Here is a 12,934-nt window from a genome sequence, read left to right as displayed (position 1 = left end):
CTGATTTGGAGGAGCAGTCGCGCGCAGTCCTACATCACCGGACTAATTTGCCTAATCTTCTCGGAACTTTAGATCGCGGTCGAAACGCAGACAGCTGCAGGTCTGGGGGGGGAGAAAAGTTCCTGGTACAAATTGTTCCGGGTGATTTTGGTGGAAACGGGGCTTTTAATAATGATAATGGCATAATAATGCAGGCAAATTTTTTCAAAGATCAATACACTTATTTCTGAATAAAATTTAACATTGAAAACGGAAAACATTTTAAATATCTACAATAAATGAACAAAACGACCTAAAATAATAAATAAAATAGATGAAAACTGCAACAGCTGAGGCGCATATTAGGGGTGGCACGGTTCACAAAACCCACGGTTCGGTTCTGTACGGTTCCTGTTTTTTTCAGTTTTTTCTTTTAATCGTTAACACTCCAGAAATGTACTTCAGCATATGATATATAACCTAATTATTAACAATTTAGGGTACAGCATTAAAAAAAGAAGAAGTTATATCTTGTAATCATGCACAAACTGAACTTGACTTGACCATCTCTGAGGAAAGCTAAGTGAGATTTCGATACAGCGAGAGAAGACACTGATGACCTTATTTTCATTTGGCAAAAAAAGGAGACTGTGTATTGTTATCTTTAGAAGGAACTTATGTGCCTTTTTTAGCACGCAAAGACTGAACTAAATAATTAACTTGCATTTATCAAACTGGTAACTTCAGTATAGTTTTAAGCCTTGTTTTTACTTGACGTGTACACACGAGCGTGAGGGTGTGCGCGCGGCAAAAATCATGGCAAAAAACGTCAACGCGGAGTGCACAAGACCCTATTTCGTATAACTTTGCATGCAATTCCGCAATCAAAGAAGCACGATTTACAGGAGAAGCTGGCTTGACGTCGGAGCATGACGTCTCATCACACCAGCACCCAGTCTGCATGTCGAGTATAAACAGCTCCCCAAACGAGGCGAGCGCACAGTCAATGAGCGAGACGATGAAAACAAACAAGCATGCAAATGGAAATTATCTCAGCCGGAAAAATTAGAGCTCATTTTTTTAATCGTGCGATTAATTGATTTATTGACCATCGCGACAGGCCTAAATTCACGTCACAAAATTATTATGATTGAAAGTCGGCACATGAAAACCCCAGATCGGTTTAGATAACGTCTCATGTAAACAGTCCATTAAAACTCAATTGGAATGGCAAAAAAGTGTGCAAGCAACGTGGCTAGTAACAAGCGCATCCTTCTAACTCTCTTTTATTCCCGCACCTCTGAACTCCCGTGTTAACCCTATCACTGCCGATACAAAACAAAACAACAATTTCACAACTATAAAGAGTCTGACTATGCACTACCAGCCCAGTAAGTGCTCTGGAAATGCCAAAAGCTTGGTAAGACTTGGTAAATTAAAATATTCTAATCATTTTGTTCCAGTCATTCAAAGTCCATGCAAACAATTTAAGCTTCATAAAGTTCATAAAGATCATAAACATGAATTTAAATCGAACAGTTTAATCCAAGTCTTCTGTGACACAATCACTTAATTTGTAATTATAAGTCAATTATGATCTGGGCAAATTATGCTACGAGGTTAACGATGCAATGCTTTTAAAATTTAATGATTTTACATAAACACCATTTAATGCATATGCATAGAGCACATCAAATATGGTAAACTGAAACTTGATACTTGCCTGACATGCAAAATAGAGCTGCGTGATAAATTGCAATTAACCCGAAATCGCGTTTAAACTGATTTGGCCTAGTGGCTGCATTTTTTTTTAATGCACAGCTTGTCAGTGAAGCATGACTTTGCTGCATCTGAAAGCACTTCCGAGTTTGAGCCGCTTATGACATGCATTTGAAAAAGCAACGCGTCCAACATCTTTCCAAACGTGATAAGCATTTATGAACCTCTTGTCCAAGAAAAGACAACATTTAATAAAAGGCTTTTACTCAAACTCAGATATGTAGATTAGCATTCAAATATACTTTATTATCCTGAAAATACTAGTGAAGGTTCGAAGATCGCAGATAAACCGTCATAGTCATGTGTTTATTAGTCATGTTTAAAGTGTTTTAATCTTATTTATTCCGTTACAGAGATAGAGTGTTCTGCCATCTGGACACCCAGGATGACAAAATACTTTTTGGTTAATAGTAAAAAAATAAAATAAAATAAAGACATTCCAGCATGGACACACCTTTCAAAGTAGAATAACAGGCTGTAGCTTTGTTTTTTTCTGAGAATCAAGTATGTGAACTTAGCATGTCTCCTAAATCTCTGCAATGTGTTTTTTGGGGGGAAACTATGATGTATTTATGATCTAACTGAGAAAGACTTTAGACTGTAAAGTTTTTAAAAAAGTAAAGTATGGCTAACTTTACAGCTTTTTCTGTACTGCCCACTTAGAAAAGAACAACTTGAGAGTCATGCAGACCTATACAAAAACTGTGGTTTGGCACTTTGTGACATTTAGTGGAAAGTAAACCTAACATTAGTTCTAATAATAGGCTGATGAGCAACAAATAGCGTAATTAAAAAAAAATATGCAGCAAAATGCTGTGAATGATTTTACCACCAATGCTGGAAAAAAAAAACACTGATTATATCAGATATAACTATAAAAATACCTAAAACCGTTCACTTCTAGAAGTGAGATAAGCTTATGTTTATCTCTTACTTAAATAACCGAAAGGACACATATATAAGAAAAAACACTGTGATATGATACAGGAAAGTAAATTTATTTTTGGGGGGGTGGGTCATCCTAGAGTTACCTAATAACATTTCCCTCTGTTGACATCTGTTCCTTTCAGGGCAGAGCACAATTACAGAAACATTTGCATCCATGAGAGTCTACAAGTTTTTTTTTTCTCTTTGGAACTCAGTCAACTGTCAAACCGGATCAAATGTGGTTTGAAGAATGTAGCGCAGCACAACACAGGGACTGCAAACCTTATCAATGAAATATAAATTCTCTTCAGTGACAGTTTTACTTCACTAACAGCAAATAGCAGATGTGTTCCAACAGGGATCAGAATGAAAAGGGGGAAATCCAAATGGAGCACTGACCTGGTTCTGGGGCAGGGGTGGCTGGGACTGGCCATCCGGAGCCTGGCCCTGACCGTCATTCCCTCCCACAGGGGAGCCACGGGTCGTGGCCGTCATACTCGACACAGGGCAGATCTTTGCAATCTTGTCTGCTTATGTCGCTGGCACACCAGAAGAAATCAGTTTCTCCTCAGGAGCGATGGAGAACCGGCACACTTCTGAAAGTGAAAGCACCACCTGGGGGACTGGATATGTTGCAGAGACCATTGCATAACCTGAAAAAAAACACAAAGATAATACCAATCAAACAAAGATAAAACCAACCAGACCTTTTGACAAATTAATTCACAAGACTTGCCAGAAACATAGAATTTACAGGAAACTGATTTTTTTTAAATAATTGTATATAGATTAATTTTGCTTACAAAGAGCTTGTTAAATATTTAAGAGCCGAGCATGACTTTTTTTATTTATTAAGGTTGTATTAAGTTTTCTATTGTATTAATTAATTTCTATGTACAGGCTATTTAATTAACCTTTTCTGATACATTTCTGAGTGGACAGAGAAAAGAGAGACTTCATTTTATCTTTTTAAGGAACTGTATTGTAAATAAAAGGTGTTGCATATCAGAATGGAGCTAGACCAAAGGGGAGAGAACTAAAACAATGTCCACATAACATCACAGTCAGGCCTATTTGACATAACCCCAAAAGGGAAAAGGAGGATGTTTTTAAATTATGATGCTAATTTTTTTCCTTTGGAACAGATGAATCTTGTACAAGACCAGGTATGTGAAATGTTAAGTATCTGATATGAAAAAATTTAGATTCTTTGTGTGCATTTTAATATAATTTTAAATCATTCAAGCGCAAGAAGATTGACACTGTTTTTTGTGCTGTGCACAAATCCAAACCTTGTGCACAAAAAAAGTTATTAAATGCGATGTCACAAAAAAAGTTTTAAATGTGATTTAAACCATTCAAGCTTAAGATGACTCATGTGCCGTTTTCTGTCCTGTGCACTCATAAAAAAATTCTTAATTCAATTTTAAACCATTCAAGCAAAATCAGTCTTTTCCCCAAGTCTTTTTGCATTTGAACGGAAAAATACAAACAAAAATGACAAAATGTCCTAGTAAAAAAGGCTGGTTATGCCTGTTTGTAAGTGAGCAAGCACTGTTGATAAGGAGAAAACACATGTAACATAGGGGTGTAACGATACACTCATGTCACGATTCGATATATATCACGATACTGAACTCACAATACCATATGTATCCCAATATTTTAAGCCAACATTAAAAGAAGAGGGTTTTATTTTTTATTTATTATTAAAATATTATAAATATTATTATTATAAGGACCCACAAATATTCCCCCATTGCAACATTATATAGTCTTTTAATGTAGTAATGTCACAAACTCCGTAAATGTTCATTTTCTCCACTCACGCAATAATCATACTTCCAATAAAGCCAGCATCTCCCCCGGTGCTCACCGCATCCCCAATCTCCAGTGATTAATGCAATATATATATATATATATATATATATATATATATATATATATATATATATATATAGCGCTAAAACGAACCATGAAGCAAAGCTTGTTGATAGATTAAACTTTTACTGTATCCGATCGGGAAAACATCTTCCTTTCTTAAGAATGATTTCAGTGCCGTTCTTTGTTCTTTTCTCAAAGAAAATTTTAACTTTTAGTCTTCCAAAGTGGCAGTCAAAGCTGATTCGAAAGACCGCCGTTCGCCAACTTCTTAGTTTACAAGTAGCACGCAACTCTGCTGTCATTATGTTAAGCCCGCCCACCGACTCTATACACAATGTGACAGGCCTGACCAGAATTTAGTTTGTCCAGCTCAGAAGTCTATTGAGAGTTGCTAGATTACACTCGTGGCAGATTAGATTTACTGCCGCTAGGGTGTGTTTAGATTTCTAAACAGGCCTACATCAGCAAGATGAGCCTTGGATAAAACAACTCTATATCACAAATCATATTGTGTCATGTGTCATATATCGCTTAACGATGTCGTTACACCCCTAGTGTAACAGTATATTGGATTTGTGCATATTTTAATGTGACAGCAGCCTAACATTCCTTCTGACATCTGTGTTAATCAAACAACATCAGACAAAGAAAATTCAGTCACCGTTCTTGACTGTTTCACTTTTGTAACTATTTGTAATTTTTATTTTGTTTATAAAGTGCAGCATATGATTACAGTTTCTGTACCTCAAAAACATTGTTTATTTCATTAATTTCTTTGTTCAGTATTTATTTGTATACCTGCTAATTTTTTATTTGCTCTTTTTTTTTTAAATTACTGCATGTTTACTTTTCTTTAAAATGGTTTGAAATGTATATTAGTTAGGCTAATTGTTTTTGCTATGGTGTTTTTAAACCATAGGCTAAAGTAATGTGGGCAAGTGTTCTTTAGCCTGTTGATTTTGTTTTTCATGGAATTCAGCTACAATTAAATGTTTCGCAATAAGACTTGTATGTAAATGATATCGAAGTTTTTTTGTTTTTTTCCTTACTGAAATCAAAATTGGGGATCGATCAGCAGAATCTGAACCATTAAAATTCCTACATACAACTCTACATATAGATCAAATTTGTTTGCTCATGAAACTGAATATCATATTTAGTTCATAGCTACTTGGTAGCACAGAACCGCTTATGAGAAACAATGTAAAATTTCTTGAACCATTTATATGCTTATATTGTATAACAGTCACAAAATAACTACAAGATATATCGTTCAAAACAAGTACAAGATCATTTTATAGTACATGTTATGCTTCCCAGGAGGATGATGCTGGCTGGTGCAAAGGGTATTAAGTCATAGCATAAAAAAAAAACAGGTCTGGGTCTAGGCTGAGTTTCTCAAAAGCATTGTGAGGCAAGTTGTTCATGAAGACCAATGGTTCTACGATCTACTTAGGCTTACAGTGCTTTTGGGAAACAAGTCTGGTTAGCACAAATAAGGCCAAATAAAATATATCTAAAAAAAAGAGACTGCAACAGAGCACACATCAGAACTGATGAGATTACATACATTCACTAACAACCACATGCAAGTGACAAAAAAAAAAATTCAATCTGAAACCTGTCTATTCCAAAGGTTACGAATTACATGACAGAAATACATTGAGGAAAAACAAGAGTGCTCTCATCAACCTTTTTAGCAAACTGGATGGATTCCACAAAGTATAAGTAAAATAATGTTTAAATGTTTAAAGAAATTGTTGTGGTAACGTAATACCTTGGATGTGCTACTGAATTCAAAAGAATATTTTGATTTTAACAAATGTATTCATTTAAAATGAAGCATGTCTGTGTAATGTAATAAAACCCTGAACAACAGTCTTTTTTCATTGTACATTGCAAATGGCTCTTAAACTAATAAGGCAGAAAAGATGAAGCTTTACTCAATGATTCAATGGATGTTTGATTTGTAATGAGCAAAACAATATCGTTGGTTACAAAAAAATAAGACAAAACCAACAAATTCCACAAGAAATCCAGAAATCCACAAAGTGTCAAGTGTAACAAGTTATAAACATGTGACCAGTGTTCGAAAATGTGTTCGATACAGGTGTTCAATGAAAATGAACATGTCTAGATTCCCTAATACAAGAGATTCTCAAATCACAAGACTAACACAAAGCAGTCTAAATAAGATTGTTTTAAACTAACTTGCTGGCTGGCAGTATATGTGGACAGGCTAGTATGCATAATGACTACAGGAAACAATTCCCTGAATCAATATGCCATCACACTACACAGACAAAAAAATATTTCCAAATATAACAAATAAACACAGACACACTGTTATATTTGGAAATGTATGCACACACACACAATAATAATTATATATATATATATATATATATATATATATATATATATATATATATATATATATATATATATATATATTTCACATGTCAAACCCACCAGACGCCCAAAAACTGACAAGCAGAATAAAAACGTACAGACTGACCAGATTAAGGGAGGAAATTGACCTTACTGTCGTTAATGGCCAAAGATGGGCGTTTCCCATAACGTCAATATAAATATTGTAGCTATGAGAAATCATCTCCATATTTCAAAATACTGAATTATACAAAAAAGAGGTGATATTGGCTGTTTCTCAAAATAGATTGAGCTGCTACCTAGACAGCCTATGAAGCCAAAAATGCTGTCAAGGAAGATAGCGTATAAGGTTTTTTAGCTTCGATCAGTTTAAACGCTGCAAACGCGCCTACGATGCCCAAATATATATTGTCTGGGTGGGCAGCCTACTTGGTTTCGAGATACAGCCATTATGTATTGGGCCTAGTTTGAAACTGTGGCAGTTTAGGCCCGTTTCCTCTTACAAACACAATCAGAGTTACAACAGGCTTATCTGTGTAACCAGCCATTCTGAAATATAATTAAATCTCGGATGCTTTACATAACACTGTTTTTGTATATACAATCTGAATTTATAACTCAAAGTAAGAGCGAAAGTGAATGTAAATACAGCAGCAGAAATAGGCTAGCGTGCTAACGGCTAACAGCTGGACTCCAGCAAAACACAATCAGCTCGTGACAGTGAATTTAAAGCTATTAAAACACAAAAACACAAATTTTAATTATCCCACAAGCCCATAGTACACATCATAACCTGCCAATAACTAAAAAGGATCAACTAGTGCCAAAACAACCGACCTGCCCACGTCAAAACCACTTGTTTAGCCACAAATCAACCTCCTTAAACAGAGCTGCCGTTAAATGCAAATGATGCTTAGCTTGAACAGATCTTCAAAGCAACTGAACTGCTAAAGTGCGCGGGGATTGTAAATATATAAGCGTTGACATATATCCAGACGTTATTTAATTCGTTCATTGAGCTGTTCGAGCTAAGCTAAGTGAGCACTGACTTGCAAATCATCTGCTATTAGCGGCTAGTTTCCTTTAGCTTCACACACAAACCCACTTACCGAGAATCAAACGGGATCTTTCCTCCATACGACCCCAGATCGGATCATTTAAGTGCTGTTTAATAATTTTTCAGCCGCGTGCATGTGCCTGGCTGTCTCGATTATAAATAACACGCCTGTGTAGCGATCAGACCATTGGTTTATTGTCTGCTGTTGGGTGTTTTTCCTGCGTCACCAGCATCGACTACTACTGCTGCTGCTGCTGCTGCTGCTGCCGCTACTACTGCCCCCTCCCTTAAACTGCCTCCAGTCGCGCTCTCTCTCTCCTGTGTCAGGCTGCTTAGAGACCCGTCACCGGGCTATGGATGGAAGTAAATGAGAAGTATATCCGTGCACTAACTGCCTGGACGTGTGACTCAGCTGGGCATGCGTGGTTTCGAGGACAGCTCGCCTTCCTGACACCCGATTTGTGATATTAAAAATGGTAGCACCATTCTTGTAAGGAAATTAGAGTTGTTGATGAACCTGCACACATTTATAAAGGAAATGTTGATGTTTCAAAACGTTTGTGTAGTAATAAAGTTATATGGATTACTCAGCTGTTTAATTTTCTGCTGCAAGATATTATTATTATTATTATTGTTATTATTATACTATTATTTATATGCTTAGTCCAAGATAGGCCTACACCACAAACGATTGTGGTCTAGCTATTTGGATAATGTAATTGGATAGGTAAGAATTGGTGTAGCCTAATTAATGTGATGCTGTATTTTAAAAATACAATTTTGGAATGTTTATCAATGTAATAAATAAAATAAACACAAATATCTTTTCATTTTCATAATATCTGAGATGAAAGCTGAATTTATCACATTTTAGAAAAGAAGTTATATGCCATCCTTTAGGTAAAAAAAAACCTTATTAGAGAATACCAATTTATCTATAGCCTATTATCTATTATTAAAAAAATTACCTCTCTTTTCTGTTTGTTTATTTATTTATTATTTTTATTTGGGGGGGGGGGGTCAGACGTCATGCACATACCCTCTTTCACACCCATCCCAAGTGAAAGCAAAGTATTGTTTTAATCGTCTAGCACTGTTTAGAAGAAAAACACGGTGCATATGACATGTTTTCCTGCATGCTTGAGAGACAGGAAAAGGGTGGTGTCTTGCATGAAAGTCAGTGCATCAGAAACAACATAAACCTATGGAGTGTGACGTACGAGCACACTTTAAAGTCTTTTTTAGTGTTTTTGAAACTGGTGTCTTGACACATGACACACAACCACACAATTAAAAAAAAAGTAGATTACAATCAGAACTGTAACTGAAACAGGAGGCATTATTCCATGATAACGACTTAAACAATATGCTATATGGTTGTTACATGACCTCGTCATATGACTGGCTTAGAATAATTAAGTTGGAAATAAAAGCAGGTCTTTTTAAATTTTGTGAGAACTTTTTCTGTTAGTCTGATAAAGTAAATAAAAAAGGTCAAATTAGTGCCTGCTGCTTACTGCTCATTCATCGGAAATGAAGGGTCAAGTGAAGGGTCAAGTTAAGTGCATTGCATTGTGGGATACATTACTTTGTACAGTGTGCTGTGATAGTGTACTGCACATTTGAACAAAATTAGTAGATCATTCATGTACTGAATACAAACAATTATATACAGAATACCTACACTGTAAAAAAGAGTAGACAATGTTAGTATGCTATTCGGAACAGTTTGCTGTTTCTACACTGTTTGCTTTAAAAGAAAAAGTGCAGTTGTTTCAACAAAATTCTACTTGACTACAATGACCTGGGTGAATGAAATGCTTCATGGACAGACCACCTGAATAACAGGAGTCACTCAACTGGACAAACTCTGCTTGAATAGCGTTTGACCCCTACAATCCATCTGTGACAGCCATACAATTGACTGTCACTAAAAAGCCTTTTGTATGTTGCAGAGAAGACCCCATACTGGACAAAGTGTTGAAGTTCGTCCTTGTATAGCGTAAAGAATGGAAAAGGCTTTTTTCAGTCAAGGCAGTTTCTGACGCTTTGGGGAAATTCCTTTCCTCTCCGAAATAATCCTATATAACTTGGTTCTGATTTCCATTTCATCAGAATCTTTCTCCTCCAGCATGAACACAGGATACACAGGTCCCTGCACCTCAGCCACTTGTTCAGCCTGTGGTTCAGGATCAATCTAGCCAAAGCTCGCTGTCTCCCAACCAACACATTTTTTTGCCCCTGGGTGCAGTTTTTTATTCAGATGTGGAACTGGCTTTTGTTGGAACACACTGAAAATGTAGCGGGTTGCAGCATTAGTCAAGGTCTGGGTCTCACTTCCCCTAGTCCTGATGGCTGCAGCCACCATAGTAAACCTTCTGCACTGTGCCTGGCGCTTGGGATGATTTAACCTCAATGTGACCCATGGCTGTGTCAGAGCATTGACCCCTTTGATTTGGGGATGGTCTCCAGAAGAAACGTAATCAAGACAGAAGCCTCCAACTCAAGTTGGAGCACCCTATGTGACACCAGTCCAGCATTCATCTCCTGGTCGAGCCCAGTGCAGCGCTGGCACATCAACTGACCGGAAATTATGGCAGTTTTTCTGTCACTCAGAGCCTTCCTTCCAGAACTAAAGGGGCACCATGTCCCAGTCTGTCCAGACAAAGTGATGGTGGTAGCATACATAAACCACCAGGGACCAGGTCACACCCTCTGTACAAGCTGGTGAGGTGACTCCTTCTGGGCACAGTACAACCTCCATTCGGTGAAGGTGGTGCACGTGGTAATCAGACTGAATCTGGGAGCAGACATACTGTCCCGGAACAAAGTATCTCCAGAGGAATGGAGACTCCAACGCCAGATGGTTCAGATGAAGTGAGAGGTTGATCTCTTTGCCTCAGAAGAGAACTCTTACGCCACAGCTGTATACTTTACCCCATTAGCTCTGCTCCTTCAGGTCAATCAGACAAATCAGGGAGGACAGATGCTTGTTCCTTCCTAGTGGCCTCCCCTCTGCCAGAACCAACCATGGTTCCCAAGATGATGGAGCTGCTGTCAGCAGCCCCTTGGTCAATCTCCCTAAGAAAGGACCTCTTTTCCCAGGCAAAAGGGACAATTTGAAACCTCCAACCCAAGTTGTGGAGCCTCCATCTATGGCCCTTCCCAAGAGGGTCATGATCCCCATTTCAGAGGCCAGATCTCCTTCTACTTTGTGTCTCTATGCCCTTATGTGTTCTGTTTTTTTCTGATTGGTACACAGTCAGGAAACAGAGATCCCTTATGGTTGATAGTGGGTAGGAATACATTTTAGTGAGGTTCCTAAAGGGGACAAGACGTCTGAATCCATCTCATCTCCATATGGTTTCATCCTACGTCTTGTCCACAAACTTAATTCCTATCGACCAGCTCACTTAGCACAGCGTTCGTGGATCGACTAGTCGAGACTGTTTTCCAAGATGGCGCCTGTCTGTGAAAACTAAATGTACCGGTACTGTGTTTATAAAGTATCTTCTTATTAAACTGTTTTTTCACTTACAAAGTTCTCAGTGCTTCGGTTTGCATGTAGGGACCCAAATTATGCTACTGTGTTAGTGTGAGGCTATTTTGAGCCTTGTTAGTGGTATTAACAAGCAATTTAATTTTACTACCCTGTGCCCCATAGACAAGCGTTATAAGCTAATCTGTTTTTAGAGATAAAACTCTTTACATTCGATTTTCATGAAAACGCATCCCACAGAACGATCTACTTGGTAACCATCTGTTAATTACCCCTAGGTTCATTTCTCACCGGAGTTGTCCTTAAAGGACTGCCCTTCTGCTGGCATCAGTCAAGTGAGTAGAGTATATGTTGAGCACTCTAGCCATTTCCGGCAATCAGAGGAGCTTTTTGTGTGCTTCGGAGGCTGCAGTAAGGGGCTGCCAGTTATGAAGCAAAGACTCGTTGGATAGTGGACAGCCTATGTCCTATTGGAGTGAAATCCCACTCCACCAGGGGAATGACTTCCTCCTGGGCATGGTCCAGCAGAGTGTCCATTGTTGACATCTGCACAGCGACTGGTCCTCACCCGTCTATCTTTGCCAGGATTTATAACTTGGATGTCCCCACCCTTCAGGCAGGGATCCTGTCCACTTAAGCCAGTCTAGGACCTCTAGTCTGCTTAGTGAATTATGTCCCATGCTGGGCATGCCTCAAGGGCTCCAGTCTCATGGCCTCCCAAGCCTAGCTATCCTGGTCAAATTCTTTTCTTGTCTCAGGTATCGATCACCCTGGAGCATTGTGTAGCTGGCTGTGCTAGTAAGTCGATGCTTGCCATTTCTCAGTCAAAAGATTCTGATGCAATGTCATTTATCACGACTTATATATAGGCATAAATTAAATTAAATTTGTCTGTGCAAGTGCACAAATGTGATTCAGTGAAGCTTAAGTATTTCGGAGAAACAGGAGTTTCCTCAAAGTGTCAGCAAATGACGCAATGCTCAGTACGGTTATCTCAGAGAACCGAGGTTAAGTGAGTAATTGAGACATTTTGTCACTTGACTGAGATAAGAAAGAGCCTTCAGTACCAAGTCTGGCTTCATGTTGCTGCTGAATTCAATGTTTTAAAGGTGCAGTAAAGCGGAATTTAAAAGCAATATAAAAGTTCTGCTGTTCTCCAGATTTGTGTCTAGCTCGTCTCTCATTAGCAATCACTCCAGCGGCAATGTTGCACTCCCACAGCACAGCACAGCTCTGCTTCATGCTACAGTAATGTTCATAATCTCATCCATGAACATGTGTGACTGACTTGCAACGCAACCAAATCACAGTTTGTTTTGTTCCGTGTCATGTTTAGGAATTCAACCAATTCAACCAATCAAATGATGACTTAGAAACTCCTGAAGTGTTTTCAGAAAATTGTGCCATATTACAGTATC

The 12,934-nt window shown here is 38.0% G+C and overlaps 1 protein-coding gene across 7 annotated transcripts in view; it reads right to left on the bottom strand.

The window, feature by feature from the left end:
• usp9 (ubiquitin specific peptidase 9) overlaps nucleotides 1–8,449 on the bottom strand; it is a 39,621-nt gene extending 31,172 nt beyond the window's left edge. For 3 of the 7 annotated variants that reach the window (XM_067444073.1, XM_067444076.1, XM_067444077.1), the window contains exons 1-2: nucleotides 8,070–8,448; nucleotides 3,085–3,338 (exon numbers count right to left, since the gene is read on the bottom strand). In XM_067444073.1, coding sequence (XP_067300174.1) covers nucleotides 3,085–3,180 — 96 coding nt within the window. In that variant the 5' untranslated portion in view covers nucleotides 3,181–3,338; nucleotides 8,070–8,448. Of the gene's footprint in view, nucleotides 1–3,084; nucleotides 3,339–8,069 lie in introns of all 7 variants that reach the window. The other 4 variants (XM_067444070.1, XM_067444072.1, XM_067444075.1 and 1 more) reach the window with 3 other exon arrangements.
• Nucleotides 8,450–12,934: the final 4,485 nt, after the last annotated feature.

Source organism: Pseudorasbora parva, chromosome 5 (genome assembly GCF_024679245.1).
Source record: "Pseudorasbora parva isolate DD20220531a chromosome 5, ASM2467924v1, whole genome shotgun sequence".
NCBI classification, from domain to species: Eukaryota; Metazoa; Chordata; class Actinopteri; order Cypriniformes; family Gobionidae; genus Pseudorasbora; species Pseudorasbora parva.
Note: the sequence above shows the minus strand (reverse complement) of the source record. Positions and strands in the feature narration are given on the sequence as shown.